The following is a 16,555-nucleotide window of genomic DNA, read 5'->3' as shown; positions in this document are numbered from 1 at the left end:
CCCTTCCGTCTAACGTACGGGCTAGACGCGGTAATACCTGTGGAAATCGGTGAACCGAGCCCACGACTGCTCCTAAAGGGAGTCGAGGAAGCCGTCGAAAAGGACTTAGTGGATGAGGCCAGAGAAATGGCCCACTTATCAGAAACAGCACTGAAGCAAAGAATGGCCATGCGTTACAACACCAAAGTGCTCAAAAAAGAATTTGAACAAAACGACCTTGTCCTAAGGCGCAACGACATTGGTTTATCAACCCCAGGAGAAGGCAAACTGGCGGCGAACTGGGAAGATCCCTACAGAGTCAAAAAGGCGATTGGCAAAGGCGCCTACAAGTTGGAAAAGCTCGACGGTACAGAGATATCGAGAACGTGGAACGCGAGCAACTTGAGGAGGTTTTACTCCTAGCTCACATGCTGATTCGGCGACCAAACAAGCTAAGTAGTTAATTTTAGTCAATTTGAGATTGTACCTTCATTATGACTTTAGACCTTTGTTCAATTGCCGATTAAATTATACTTGTCAAAGTTTTCTCTTGCTTGCTTTTCCTTGGTCAACTCACCGCGTGAACAAGACAACGATACGCGGCCTCGGGATTGATCACCCCGGGGGCCCCCTAAGCTAACGCCATAACAAACGGCTACATCAAAAGCCACAACTCGGCTTAACCAAAATACCAACAATACGGTTAACAAACGCAAGCGACAAACCAATAACGGTGAAATGATGTCAAATCAAGTCAAGAACACAACCAAATGAACAAAAAGTATTAACTACACTAGCCGAGCAAACGGCCCAAGAGGTCATTTTTGCAAAGTTCTACAAAACGAATCATAAAATAGTTTCACAAATCTCTACAAAGCCACGCGACATCCAAAAAACATAAAGAGGTCATTTCCTAGGCATGTCAACAATCTTGCCGTTTTAATCATCTTGAAGACACCAAATGCCGACGTGTCGAAATCAGGGGCAACGATTTTGACCTGAGCCTTAAGAGCCTCCTCAGTCGCCAGTATCGCACCTCTTCCCTGCTTCACGACTTCTTTATACTTGGCCTTCCACTCCGCGAGTTCAGCCTGAGCAGCCTCTTTCGACGAAATGGCCTCGTCGCGCTCTTTCTCAAGAGCAGCCACCCGCCCTTGAGCAGCGCCGACTTGACTTTCTAAAGTCATTTCTCGCTCGACGAGTCGCGAAACAGTGGCATCAGACTCCTGCAGCTTTTGCTCAGCAACGGAGGCCTTATCCTCGGCAGCCTGGAGCTTCTCAGTAGACTGGGCGAGTTGCTCCCGAAGAGTTTCAACTTCGCGCTTAAAATCATTATTGGCTTTCCCAGCAGATTCCAGCCTACTGCGCAGAGACTCCATCCTGGACAGCTCAAACTCGGCCTTTCGAGCTATCACAGCACTGCGCAAGAGGGTACGATACATCCACCTCGCCTGCCCGGCAAGAGAGGATTCATGGAAGTGCTCTTCAGTGCCAGGAATCAATTGGGCATCTATGAAGTTCCTGGCATCAAAGTTTTTCTCCATCACGGTGAGAACCCCTTCATGACTGCTAGATGTTTTCCTCTTCTTGAGACTGGGCACCTCTTCCACGTCGTCGTCGGTCACTGGATGGGATGTCGAACCCCCAATACCAACCACTTCGTGAAAAGGGGAAATACGTGCCCCTTCGGTCTCATGAGTCGATGTACCCTGAACTGGCGTACCGACCTCATGACCCCCGTCCCCCTGCACGGAAGAAGCCTTGCTCTTATCCTCTGGGGAGCAGTCGACTTCTCGTTGGCCGCTTCGTCGTCGCTTGCATACAGAAAGGTCTGGAACAAATCAGGGAGACCCGTCACCTCAGCAGACATCCCCACTATAACAGGAAAAAGAAACCGTTTAGTCGCAATGGGATATAAGATAAAGCAAGGAATAAAGAGGAAAGCTCAAGTTAAAACCACTCACAAATATAGTTCCGACCGACCTCCCGATCACCCATAAGGAGATGAGGGTTCACATGATTCCTCCCAAAGACTGCCAACAACACGTCGGCAATCTTCTTGTCCACAGCGGACATACCCTTGTAAGTTACCTTGATGAAGGTATTAGACCCCGCCCCGAAACTCCAGTACGTCGGGATGAGGCGTACCCCTTCTAGCGACAACCAGAAAAGATGACGACCTTTAACGGGGCGTACCTTAAAGTATTTATCTTTAAACCCATGGTAGGAGTCCTCAAACAAACCAAAAATCTTTCGACCTTGGGCAGATCGGAAGGACATGAACCCCTTCTTCGCCTTCCCTTCCTTCGAAGGGTTTGTAAGGTTAAAAAAGAAAAGGAAAACATCCATAGACACCGGCAACTCGAGATATTCACAAACCATCTCAAAACATCGGATCGAAGCCCAACTGTTCGGATGCAGCTGCGATGGCGCCACGAAAACCCGACTAAGAAGTGCCATTTGGAAGGCGGAAAAAGGAATGCGAACCCCCACTTGAGTAAACATGGACTTATAAAACCAAATCCAGTCGGAAACTCGGGGAGAATTGAAGTTGATCTCGTATAATCGCTCGTTGGGGGCCAGGACGAAAACATCATAATTAGACTCCTCATCAGTTCCTCCACATAAGTACTCGTTTTGCCGGAACTCGGTGAGCTCCTCCTCGCCCATTTGGTTGGGGGAGTCCCTCAGATCGGAAACCACCCAGGCGCAGGGGTCGTACGCCGCGGGAGAAGGGGAAGCTCGTGAGGCGATGCGAGCCATATCTACATGGGGGCACCACCCAGTTAGTTTAAAAGGTCGGGTGCTCGGAACGAACTTAGAGACTACACTTAACCTATTCTGCAATTAAAACTAAGCATGGCTAAATGCAAAGTCCAAACAAGGCCTACCCTGGAATGGTAACCCCCCTAACGCACCTACTTGACGCCAAGACCAGCCATTACGCGAAATCAAGCAAACAGCATGCATGAAGAAGAAACAGCGGCAAAAGTAAAAGGAACACTAAAAAGAGAGTCAAGAAACACATGTTTTACCTGGATTGATTACAGAGATTTGAAAAGGAAGGCGAGAATGACACCCTGGGATCTTCTGAAGAAGGAGAAAATGGAGATGACTAGAACGAAGACGTAAGGATGAATGCCAAAGCAAAATGTAGAACAGTTTTAAAACTACCACCCAAAGGAGCACGAAAAGCCTGGGGACAAATTAGTCTTTGCACGCAGGGTTTTTTTAGCCCATTATGAGCATTTAATGCTCTACGCAAAGAACGAGGCAACGAAAGGTCGCTTCAGCAACGAACGGACACGCGCGCGAGGGGCACGTTCTCTCCACGAATGGCCGACCTGACGACAATGTGTGAACGAAGAGATAACACGCCACCAACCCCCCTCCACTGTTATTGCCGACGCGTTTGGGGCACTGTTACAGCCCGGCCCAAAAGGGGTCACGGGGCCAAACTGACCCGGTTACCACCCGACCCGAACGGTTGGGTAGAAAGCATCCAGCTGTCAACCCGGACACGCGTCCTAGACAGCTGTGGTAGGAAGCTTCTATCATAATGGGCTCTACCCTTGGGGGGCCCACGCCTGACACGGTATAAATGGGGAGGGTCCTACCCCTCCCCCAAGGTACGTCACACATACCACCTACCCACTTTTCGCCTGTACACTGACTGACTAGAGCGTCGAAGTGTCTTTGCAGGTGACACCCCCCATCTCTTCACAACGAGACCTCGGCTGCTCGGTTGGACCACCTCCAACACAGTCAGAATCAAACACCCCACCAACTCCAACCACTACCCGAACCGTCCGGTACACGACTAACCGTACAGTATTTAATTTAATGTTAATTGTATTAATTTTAAAATAGTTATTAATCAATTTTAGTAATTTATTTTTTTAATAAATTAGACATATATACCGAATGTAATTATAAATGAAGATAAGATATAAAGTAATATGTCGATAATACCAATATTTTAATTAAAAAGTCTTCAACTTTTACTCGGTGTATAACTAACTTGTAACTAAACAAGATGAAAATACTTAGACTAAACTTATTGCGTGGATAAGATGGTTGGATACACAATAAATCTCCAAAAAATACTTGCATTATCGTTCTATTATGATTATAAAAACTGCTTAATAAGCTATTCTTTGACAACCTTTTCATCTTTATTATTGAAAAATTGTAATCTTCTCCACCAACATAAGTTAGTTGTGAGCCCATCTTTCACTTTTAGTAGCTTCAGAAATATTGTCAGAAGTACTTGTAGGTTCATCTGCAAAAAAATAAGCTGGGTTTATAACTAAATTCTATTTGTCCCATATAATCGTAGTACTTCTACACCAACTTCATTAACTGTATGATTTTTACCAGCAGAATTTGTTTTCTCTCCAAACTTAATTGATGTAATAGATTTAGAAGACACAATGTCAAATTGTTTGTCACCTACTTGTGAATCAACGTCTTATAAAAATATAAAAGTTATGTAAAAAGATAAGGATCTAATTAACAATCCCACCATTGAAAGTTTATATATTCTAAAAATTGTAATTTAAAAAATTCATAGCTCAACCGTAAAATTTACAAAATTTTGAGCAACAATGGCAAGAACTTCGAAATTGTCCTAAAATCATACATAAAACAATAACTGTTCCGTGGTTAATACTACATACTCTTAAATAAAACACCACCACTTAAACTCGCAATCTATTAACTATTTTAGAATATTACATATCAACAATTATGATAGTGCACCAAGAAGAATTTTTTATAGACAGAAAGTCCACTGAATTTATTATAAGGAGAGTGCATTTGAAGTTGGAGAATTTTTATATCATTTAAATATAAGGGATAAATATATCAATATTAAGAAAAGATATATATTATATTCCGCCAATTTTTGTCAATACCGGAATAGTTTAATAATGCTAATTTTGTCCCATATCCTTTTTCACAAATATGAATTAAATAAATAATTTTTTTAAAATTAAATTGACAAATTTTTTTTGTAAAGATATTTTACCTTATTCATGGCCGAATAATCAGTTAGAAGTGTTATTATATCAGAATTTACAGGGAAGAAAATATCCTAATGAAAATTTAAACACACAATGAGTATATGAAAAAATTACATATATACCATGATTACTCCAAACTTAAAATACTTGCTCAATAGTGTACTTCTATTTGAAGGAATTGATTATGATCTCATCGTGACACAACTTCACAATTGTGATAAAAACCGATTGAAAAAAAAATTGATATTCTCCAACTTCACACAAACTTTGAAAAGAAACATTTTATTCTTGAATTTATTTAACTCTTCAGAAAATTCCATCCTGTTCCCACCCTATGTTAAATCTGTTAAATTGAATTGAAGAATACTAACAGTAAAATATTAATATGTTAATAAAATAAGTATACATTTTATTTTTAATTTTTATATATAATGTTTAAAATGTATGTAAACGAAAAATAAAAGTTGGATTACATGATGGTAAAGTTCTGATTGAGATCAAACATGTAAATCAAAGATGAAAATTTCAAAATTCATTTTGTTGAAAAAGTTGGATGAAACTTATAAACTAAGCGAATAATTTGAACATCTCCAAGCAGCAGCACTAATTTACACCTGCAGTGATCGGAGAAGGCAAAAATTGGCACTACTAAAGCAGTACCAACAGTCCACAGAAAGAAAATTTAACTAAGAACATGTACCACAATCATATTCCAACCAAAAACAATGCAGAGAATATTGTCATTAAACAATTCTTATAATACACTGCAAATATGTAAATACTCCACAACTTAATTACTAACATTTATACATGCAGATGCTACATTAACAAGGGCAATAGAAATCAGCTAGACCAGAGACGAACTTCCGATTGAATTACCGAATTCCGTTGTTTGAGCCAGATAGCCACCCAAAAGCTAATTCAAGATAAATAGGTAAAATATAACAGCTCCATTGGAACCATCAGCAGCAAGAGAAGCAATCGAATGCATTAACATTGTGTTTCACCATCTTGTCTAAACTCCATAACGTGATTTGTTCATAGTCAAAACTCCATACATACCTTGTAATTTTGTTGAGAATAGTTTAATATGAGCTTCATTGCAGGGGGAATGCAGTCTCCATCAGTTTTGTACAATTTCAATGTTCTCGGTCCAGTAGTTAACCTTCCTGTAACATTTTGGAAGATATAGCCATCAATATACAAAAGGCAATGAAACATTTCCTGGATTCACATTCCAAAGTTGGCCAGATAAAGATAATTTGGTAGACAACTTCTCAGGTCATATTCCAAAAGCATAGAGGATGGTTCCATAACTAGTCTGAAGGTCCATGTACTTCCAAAAAGACACATCGGATAAATATCCTGAAGATTATGTAGAATATTCAATCAGATGATCAAAGGAGTTCAGTCTAATAAACCGTCCTCCAAGCAAAAAATCAATTTGTAGGAAGATAAAGAGATGACCATAAACTCGAGAACCGGGGAAGGCATACTAATTCCAGGATTAACTAACTGGTTAACAGGCCTTAGTAAAAACCTCAGCATCCACAACAAACTCCTGTGTTCTGTATGTTTCAACTATTTTCCAAATGCATCTTTCATCTCTTTCTCAAGCTTATCGGTATCACCATAACCACTCAAAATATCTATAATACTACAGTCACCGTTACCTAGGAAAAGAGGTTTATTTGGATAATTCCTAGTCCAACTGGCTCTTAATACATTCAGTAACTCTTTACTTTTCTCTGGATGCCTTTCCATTACCAAGACCAGGTGAAATTTATATGCTTGCTACAGCCCCTGAATTGGGGCTAGTCTCAGGAAGAGTAATATTAAGTGGTTGCCAGCCAGACTGAGGATGCACAATCCATTTTTTATGAGTAATCAACATGTTTAATATTTGAAGCACATCACCCAAAGAAAGTTCCTTAAAGCACAAATTCTTTATGACTATACCTGCTTCATACCTAGAGAAAGACAGTAGCAACATGTAAGAAGAGAGAGACAATTGTAACAAGTGAAAACAAATTAGTATGGAACATTCTTACTTGCACTGAGTACCCATCAATGCTGATCTTCCTGAAGAAGTTGTCAGAAACTTTTGAACTTCATCCCAGGTTTCTTTTGAGTGCTGCTTAGGATTACCAGCTATAGGATTTATGCACTTCCAAAGTTTATCATTCTTACCAACATACAGCTGCAAAGCACCTAAATTCTGTTTCACCACCATCTGCTGCTCAATAGCACTCTCCAAAGCTTTCTTAACATCAGTGTTGCGGTGCCTGGGATCTCCATATCGAATGCAATCAGTTATATTTGCCTCTGTTGGCATAATCTTCTCATTTTTTAGTGAATTCAAGGCTAGTAAAACAACCCCTATAAGGCCTTGGACATATTCAGACGGTTTAGGGCAACCTGGAGATCCCCACATGCCATTACCAGAATGGTTATTATTACCCGTCGATGATGCAAGTTGATGGTCTGGACCATTTCCATTTGAATAGCCTTGTAAATGTTGCGTGCTATTGCTAAGTACCATATGTCCATTTTGTTCAACAGTTGATGTTACAGGAAGTGGAGCATTATTGTTAGGATTCTGCTTCAATTCCCCACTGCGTTGCTTAACAGGACGTGGATTATGAACACCATTGGGATATCCAGAAATGTTCAGATTGCCAATTTCAGGCACATTTGGTGGTGGAACTGCAGTGAAGCTGGGGACACCAGTCCTCGGTGGCACTGGTGAATTTGCAAAAGTATGGGTACTTGGAGGATAAGAATTATTTGATGCAAAAGGAGGTTGCAGTGGGAAACTGTTTGGTCTTAAAGGAGGCTGTGAATAAGGATTTTGATGATTTCCCTGTATATTATTGCTATTGTTCCATAACTGTTCAGTATTGCCACGAATAAAATTTGGAGCAGGTCCACTTGAAGAAACATTTGGATTGAAGTTGCCAGGTCGATAAGAGTTTATATTATTACGACTATCTTGATGCCCAACTGGCGGTGGATTCATGGCCTTGGGTCCATTTGTCTGACCCGAGTTTCTCCAATTTGTTTTCCCCTGATACCTAGGATCGTATCCCCTTCCTCCTCCATTTGGAAACTTCTGATTTCCTACATGCACTTCGGTGTAGGAATCAGCCTGTGGCTGTGTCTGAGCGACACTAGTGACCGGAATTGTTAAGGTGTCGGAACTTGTTACAAGGCTATTATTACCAAGTTGTTGTGATTCGCCATTAGTTAGAGGAGGCCCTCCAGCTAAAAGACTAGTCCAGAGCCATACACTCTTAGCAGCTGCTACTAGTGGTGCAGATGCTTTCTGAGGTTGCGCAAGAAGAATATTATATCTTCTCATCCGCAGTTGATGGAGAGCATTAGAGAAGTCTCTGTCGCCAGAAATTAATAAATAATTAGCAGGTGCGGGATTGTCCACTGCCCAAAACAGCATGTCAACAAGAATCTTCTTGTCGCTAGCATCTTTAACGCCTGTCGATAAAAACTAAACATTAGTTAAAACAAGATCAGATGTTTCCCTCAAGTTCCACATAATCCACAATACAATTAATCAAAGGTAGGTGGTAAGGCCCAGGAGGTTAGTGACACCAAAACATTGCAAGGTTTATGAAAGGAAACCAGGAATTCATCAAACTTTTAACCAATTCCTCCAGAGGATCAGATCGTCCATCATGACCTTCCGTTAAATCACTTCAAATCCCCATACAAAATCCAAGTTAATACAAGTGTGATGATTCCAACGGGTAAGAATTTAATTCTATCAACGATAAATTAAACAGCTTTCAGATTTAATCTGAAGGCCGCACAATCATGCAATTGAAGGTCAAAATAGCTTAAAGAAGTCATCCACGGTGGGATTAAGGAATCCTTTAAACCGTTATTAAAGAGGAAATCAGTCAAACAAACAACTGAGCGTATAACAGAAACGAACCAGACCTAAAACACGGAAAATTCAACTTCAATCAGACGCTACAGAGACAATTAAATTTCAATCTCATCATGCAAGACTCCAATCAAAGCCAGAGATCAGAAAACAATCTAAAAAAACAGATAGAGCAAGTTGAAGTAATAATCGAGTGGATACAAACCAGCGGGGACATGGTTGAGGGAGATGCCGGTGCTGGAGAGAGCGTGCTGTACAGAGGCGGGGATACGAGTGGTGTCGCCGTAGGCAGAGACGGAGACGGGACCACAGTAATTCATGCGGACCAGTGCAGAGCTGATGTTCTGAGCGATGGCGTGGGGATCGCAGCCTTTAGGAACGTGGCAGTTCTCTATGTCCCACCACACGGAGGTCTTGGCCGTCGAATACTGTGCCTCCGCGTTCGGTCCACCTCCGCCCATTTGATCACGGATCTGAACTGATCTCAGCCGTCCGATCTAAAAATCGAATCGATCACCGTGATAATTACAACTGAACCTAACTATGGACTAGAAATGACTTTCTATTGTGTGAATAGAAGGGGATAAGACTTCGTTGCTATGGCGGAGAGAACGAGTTAGGAGACAAGACGCAGAAAACAAAAGGGGTTAGCGTTAACTAAGCCATAGACTCTTGGGAGACTCATTTATGTATGGTGTCTGGAGTGTGAGATGGGTTAGCGTGGTTTGACTCATTTACCCCTTTGAGGATTGAGGAAAATGGAAAATGGAAAATGGAAAATGGAAGGTGAATGAGTGGGTGACATCACATTGCTATTGTGCGCCGAGGGGGCATAACTGCCTTCGTGGACTGCTGACTGCAGTGTCACGGGAGACTTTTGTCCGGTCATCGCACAAGTCTTCGGGGTAGGGTCGGTCGGAGTGTCCGACCATCTTCCTCCTCATTTAATAGGTTTTCCTTTCATCAATCATTAATCAAGTTTTTTTTCTTTACTATTATTTTTCTCCTTTTTTAAGGACTACTATGTGTTTATTTGAATTTTTTTTAGTAAAAAAAATAATTTTTCTAAATAAATTGCGTTTATTATATTTTCAATATATTTAATACATCTTTTTAAAATAATTGTTTATTTTTTTAAAAACAACAATACTTTATTTCTAAAAAAAAAATTTAATCTTCAATTATCATCCTTCAATTTTAATTTTTTCTCTACATAATATATATATATATATATATATATATATATATATATATATATATATATGAGTTTAGTTAATATTTGTCTTCACATGATAAGATTATTATTAGAAAAATTTTTATATTTAATAAAAAAAATTTTAAAGATATATATATATGAGTTTAGTTAATATTTGTCTTCACATGATAAGATTATTATTAGTAAAATTTTTATATTTAATAAAAAAAAATTAAAGATGAATAATTTTTAATATTTTTGTTATTATTTAACTAACATAAATATTAAATTATTATTTTATTAATTTATGTTTACAAATTTTAAAGAATATAAATATAAATTATATTAATTTATAGATACAAATTGTATTAATTTATATATATAAAAATTTAATAAATATAGATATAAATTATATACTTTTTATATATAAAACATCTATAAATATAAATATAAATTATTACTAATTAAGTACTGATCAAAAATAATAATATTTATTCGTCATGTAATATTATTTTTTAATAAATATAAAATAAATATCTTAAAAACTTAAATTTTTTATAATTTTAATAAAAATGAATTTAATTTATAATCTTAATATATATTTTAAGAAAATAAGATAGATAAATTGTATATATTTTTTGCATTCAATACAAGCAGGTTAGCGCGTACTTCCAAATCTGGAATAACAACACCCGTCCAGGTCCACTCATCCATGTGCAATTGTTTTTTGTTATTTTCATATTTGATTGTCATAATTTACATTAAAATTGGTTTTAATAAATTTTGATTTAAAATTTGATTGTTTATATTTTGTCAATGTAATTTGTTCACCCATCATAACCTACAAGTTTTTATTTAAATAAATATAGTAATTATTGAAATAAATAATTTTAAAAATTATTATTGAAATTCGTCTACAAATCTTATCTAGATAACAAAGGTTGATGGACGACAATAAATATATGTTGTTGACAATAAAGTTTTGGACCTCAATTTGAATCTTTTCATTATTTTTTCCTCTCTTTTACCTCTTTTTATATATATTATCGAGTAATACGACGATGGTGCGCGCAGAAGGTAGTGATCGGGACATCAATCGGCTAAATGAGACTTAGCATTACGCCAGAGCATAGAATTTTGAGGTTAGTTTTGTTATCTTAACTTTTATGTAATCCCGTATAAATATATATGTATATATGTAGTCATGCTTAGGGTACTTGCCAAAAACTAGAATACAGTTTGTATCATTAGGAATAAGTCACTAATTGAAATTTGAAACTCTAGTTTATTTTTCCTGTATTAGGTTGTTACTACATAATTATTAATTTAGTTAGTAACTTGCAACCAACCCTCGAACGACTCTAATTCCTTCACGACAAACACGGAAGCCCGCCGATCACAATGAGTAACACACATCTTTGGGATGCCTTTTCTATTCTTCTCCATGGTTGCCATCAGCCTCTGGTAGAAGTGGTTTCCAGCAGCCAGCTGTGACTGCGCCTCCCTGCCCTTTGTAACGAACAACTTATGCAACCGTTTGTACGTGATGCGCACGATGGCAGAAATCGACAAATACCGTGTACCCATAAGAACTGCATTGATGCACTTCAACAGATTTGTTGTCATATGACCAAACCATCGACTACTGTCGCAGTGTTGCAGCCATATCTCTGGGTTGAAACGGACAGCCCAGTCTGTCATCCCAGCCAACAATCCTCTCAAGGCATCCATGTACCACTCGTACCCAACCTTGCTTGGACTATAAGCGGCGTTTATAAGGTATCGTTTGCCCTCGGCTAACTTAAAACAAATCATGAAGTTCGCAGACATGTGTCTAATACAGTAAGCATGGAATGCCCTAGACGGATGCCAACCACTATCATCGGCATTGAGTGCAACCTTAATGGCCTGCAATCTATCGGAGATAACCAACAGGCTTTCTTGTTGGGTAACATGGCATCTCATATTAGTAAGAAAGAACGACCATGACTCCATACTCTCGAACTCCACAATGGCAAAAGCAATAGGCAGGATATTGATGTTGTCGTCTTGTGCCACTGCAATAAGCAACACCCCCACCGTATCTGCTATACAGATACATGCTATCGACGAAAACAAACGGTTTACAATGCTTGAAAGCCTCAATACAGGATGGAAAAACTCAAAATATTTTGTCGAACACCCTACAGTCACAGACCAGAAGGTGTCCATCGTAGTACGGTATGGTCTGTAGCTCACAAATATTCTGGAGAAACAACTCTGCAGCGCCTGAAGCAGTTTCAACACCTTGTTGTATGACTCCTCCCAATTTCCATAAATCTAAGCAATTGCCTTTTGCTTCGTCATCTATACCTTTCTGTAAGAGGGTTTGAAGTGATAGCTCTGTCGGGTCGCACCTTGCAGGACAGGGATGCTGACGGATGTGTTGGATTGTATCAGCGACAGGATGACCTTGCAGATGAGACTACTATCCAACTGTCGATGGTCCTAAGACATGGTGGGTGCTAAACAAGTGTGCACTCTACCAACTCTACGGACCTCCCTAACGAAATAAAACATTCATGGTTGGAAACTACTTAATATATAGCAACCATAAATAACTACGCCTCAATTAAACTTGAACTCATAAGTATCCAAGGTTCTGTCGAAGGGCAACATGGAGACTCCATGGACATTCATTTGCAGCTTGACGGCAATACACATGATACTTTAATCGGTTTGAGATCACTTGGTACTCAGCACTCCTGCGAATACTGTAGTTCTTCACACCCTGCATCACTGCATCTCGGTATTTGAATCTGTGACCGGCCCAAAACTCTATCCCATCGTCTAGGTTGTAATCCTCTTCTCCAGTGTTAGAAAACGAAATTCTCTCAAGCATGGCGTCCAAATACAATGTATGATAGTGACTTAGTACATCTGATAGCGCGGAATTGGGTGGGTGGGAAGGGGGGAGGCAAAACATAGCGCGTCGCTATCTCGGCAGGCGTCTCCAATACAAACTCCTCCTCATTACCCCCCTTCAGAGGAATCACTATCGGCAACGTACTCTTTGTCGGAGTCTTCCTCGCCCACCTCCATGTCTTCCACTGGAATGGCAACATGAATGGGTGGTGGTGTGAGAGGTCGGTCATCCTACACATAGGTCGAGTGTACAAAACCACCACCACCAACATCTCCAACCTCGGCGGAAAACTCCTTCACTTGTTCCGCCATGATTCTCCAATGGAAGTCAAACATGAGTCGCACATACTCGTTCCCTAGAAGGCGAAATAGTCAAAACCGAAATACTCGATTACTCAACGGTGCTATCAACCTATACCCTACCCTTCTGACCTTTCTCGTTCATGTGCCATCAAAGTTGCTTAATATTAAACTCTTCAACTCAGACAACGAACTTATACGCCGAGTGCACAAGAGTATCAGATTCTCAAACTCAAATATCACCTCATTATCGATATTTCTCATGCAACAATTGGGGTAAACACACACAACTATATATACGTTATTATTGGCCATTTTTGTCTTCTTTTTATGAGAAAAATGGGAGAGAAGAATATATGAAATATATGTGGAGAATGCCAAAGGTTGCGCATTCTTTTATAACTGTTGAAATTTGGTCTTATTGTATCTCGTTTACACTGTAAACGCATTGATTTAACATGTATATCGTTTATAGTATAAACGAGATAACTTTGCACGTATCTTGTTTACACTGTAAACGAGATATACACGTATCACACGTACGTGCCTTATCTCGTTTATAGTGTAAACGAAATATGTACAAAATTATTTTATTTACACTATAAATAAAATAAAGCTTTGAGACACATTTTAATAATAATTTTTAAAATTATTTATTCAGTAATTAATACATTTATTTAATTTATTTAAATAAAAAATCCTCATAACCTATATGTATATGATAATCTACAGATAATGTTACTTGTTAATATATCATAGATACTATGTCATTATTTTTGTCTTATTTGTTTTAAATTGTGTTGTATTGTTTGTCATATATACCCATCTATTTACTTTTAATTATATTATTATCATTTGAACAGGTTTTTTTTAACATTTTTTCAATCACTTTCTCTTGTTCAAGATAAAGAATATTGTGCATTATTTTTCTTGACATATTCGCTATATTTTTTATCACAAAAAATTAAACAATATTTACGAACTTATAAAAATAAGCAATAAGAAATAGAAAATAGAATGGAAACAAAATACTCTTACCCAATATTTTTCAGCATGCCTTTAATATAATTTAATTTAAAAAAAAAATTACTAAAAATATCCTTTTAAAAAATAAAAAGATAAATATTCTTTTTAAAAACCAATCCAAATTAATGGTTTTTCTTTAAAAAGGCTTGTTGAATGGGTCACATACTGACACTACACACTAGTGGCCAGTGGGGCTACAGAGGATGAGTGAGTTAGTGGGTGGAATTGACCTTTCTCTCCTGGCACGTATAAGGACTTTAATTTTTCAATATTCAAATACATACATAGTTATATATATATATATATATATATATATATATATGAAAGAAAAAGTACAGGAAACAATGCTAATTGCCAATAACGTGAACAATGAATTAAAAAAAAAGTAAAATTAAAATTAAAAATCAGATTATTAATTAATTATTTAATTTTAAATTTTAAAATTTAAAAAATTAGAATTAATATTTAAATTTATTTATAATATATATAATTATTTCTATTCTCACCATAACTTTCGGTATACATTTAAAATTTGTCGTCATATTTTTTGATTTTCACATCGTGTTATTGCACTTTTCACCGATCATATTGACACTGTCGTAACCTCCTACCGATACCGTCTCTATCTCCGTCAGTCAGTCCGACGCGCCACATTTTCTGACGCACATCCAACGCTACTGTTGTTATTTTCGCACCACTCTCCCGACAATCATCATTGAGGACGACAAATCCTTTCTGTAGCGCGTCTGTTGTGCCAAGCTCATATCTCTCTCGCGTGTCGGAAGTCAATCTTGGAGTCATTTTCAACCACCGATGTCTCTCTCTTTCCATAAGGTTGTACTCCTCGCCGCTGAACTCGTCGTCCCCGGCGCTGCTATGCCACGCACCCCATCCGTCATTGTTGACAAGGACGTGAAAATTTTTCTGAGAAATGTAGGACCCTTCACCTATACTCTTTGTGTATATTTACGGAAAAGATTGAATTTGCATGCTTCCTTCGTTATCATTGCATGGAGAATTCTTAGACTTTGGGATACTTAAATGGCCACAGTCATAACTAAACATATTATAGGATAATCATTTTGGTAGGTATGTGGATGATTATTTTAATTGTATGTGGATGATTATTTTTATTAAATTGGGTTTAGTTATATATAATTAAAATATGTTAAATATTCAATTTATTAGGTATGTGGATGATTATTTTTATCTTTAAGTGGATGGTTATTTTTACTATGGGTGAGTGACGCCAATAGCAACGTGTAAAGTGGAATGATTATTGATGAAGGTAGGGGTAGCTGATTGAAAGAGAAGAGAGTATTGAAGTAAAATGCTTTGATAAATTAGGATTTTGAGATGATTATTTTTTTCAAATAATTGAGTAAGTTTTTTTTATTTTGGTAATTTATAGAGTATTTTTTATTTTTTTATTTTTATATGTATTTGGACTAAATTTATTGTCTATTATTCATAAAGTTCAAATTTCTCATTATCTCCCTAACAAAGTTCAATATGAAAATAAACCCTTTTTCCCTTTTATTAAAGGGCATGGCTCTTTAACTACTCCAAAAAGAAAAAAAAAAACTAACAAATGTGGCAATTTATGATTTAATATTTTTATAAAAAATTGAGTAAAATATTATTTTTTTTAATATTTGGAATAAGTATTAAAATTGTCTCTAATATTTAAATCATCCTATGTAAATTCTTAATATTTTAAAATTATCTCAATATTATCCTATCGTTAGTGATCTGTTGACAGAATTAACGGTGAGACAAAATTGAGATATTTTAAAATATTAGAAACTTAAATAAGATAAAAATATTAAAGACAAAAATAATACATTACTCTTAAAAAGAATTACTAAATCAAGTAAAATAATAGTAAATTTTTATGTAATAAATTGCATTACAAGATCAAGATTTTCACTTATATTTATAGAATGAGTAATATATAAACTTTTGAAAAAGAAAAAACAAATATAGTATATATACAATAAAATATAAATTATACTTTTTGCTCTATAATATACCAAATTTATTTAATGTTTAATTTAATTAAATTTTATTTTTTACTTTTAAATAAATTTTACCTTTTTTCTTCAATAATTTTAATTTTTTATGGCAGATAATTATTCATTTTTTATTTTGTTGTTAATAAAAAATAAATTTATTTAGAATGAAAGTAACGAGATTAAGAGTAAAATTAAAAAAATAAATTGA

At 37.0% G+C, this 16,555-nt stretch overlaps 2 protein-coding genes across 2 annotated transcripts; both read right to left on the bottom strand.

The window, feature by feature from the left end:
* Positions 1 to 743: 743 nt before the first annotated feature.
* LOC140173325 (uncharacterized) lies at positions 744 to 2,740 on the bottom strand. Its single transcript, XM_072196433.1, has 2 exons — positions 1,944 to 2,740; positions 744 to 1,854 (listed from the first exon to the last, which is right to left on the bottom strand). The coding sequence occupies exon 2, from the start codon at positions 1,521 to 1,523 to the stop codon at positions 849 to 851; it is 675 nt and encodes a 224-aa protein (XP_072052534.1). The 5' UTR covers positions 1,524 to 1,854; positions 1,944 to 2,740; the 3' UTR covers positions 744 to 848.
* A 2,944-nt stretch (positions 2,741 to 5,684) lies between these two features.
* LOC112695616 (uncharacterized) lies at positions 5,685 to 9,824 on the bottom strand. Its single transcript, XM_025748020.3, has 3 exons — positions 9,113 to 9,824; positions 7,055 to 8,495; positions 5,685 to 6,973 (listed from the first exon to the last, which is right to left on the bottom strand). Exons 1-3 carry the CDS (start codon positions 9,366 to 9,368, stop codon positions 6,787 to 6,789), a joined length of 1,884 nt encoding a protein of 627 aa, XP_025603805.1. The 5' UTR covers positions 9,369 to 9,824; the 3' UTR covers positions 5,685 to 6,786.
* Between the last annotated feature and the right edge of the window lie 6,731 nt (positions 9,825 to 16,555).

The sequence above is a fragment of the Arachis hypogaea genome, chromosome 6 (assembly GCF_003086295.3).
Source record: "Arachis hypogaea cultivar Tifrunner chromosome 6, arahy.Tifrunner.gnm2.J5K5, whole genome shotgun sequence".
Taxonomy (NCBI): domain Eukaryota; kingdom Viridiplantae; phylum Streptophyta; class Magnoliopsida; order Fabales; family Fabaceae; genus Arachis; species Arachis hypogaea.
The sequence above is the reverse complement of the archived record's forward strand: the minus strand, read 5'-3'. Positions and strand labels throughout refer to the sequence as shown.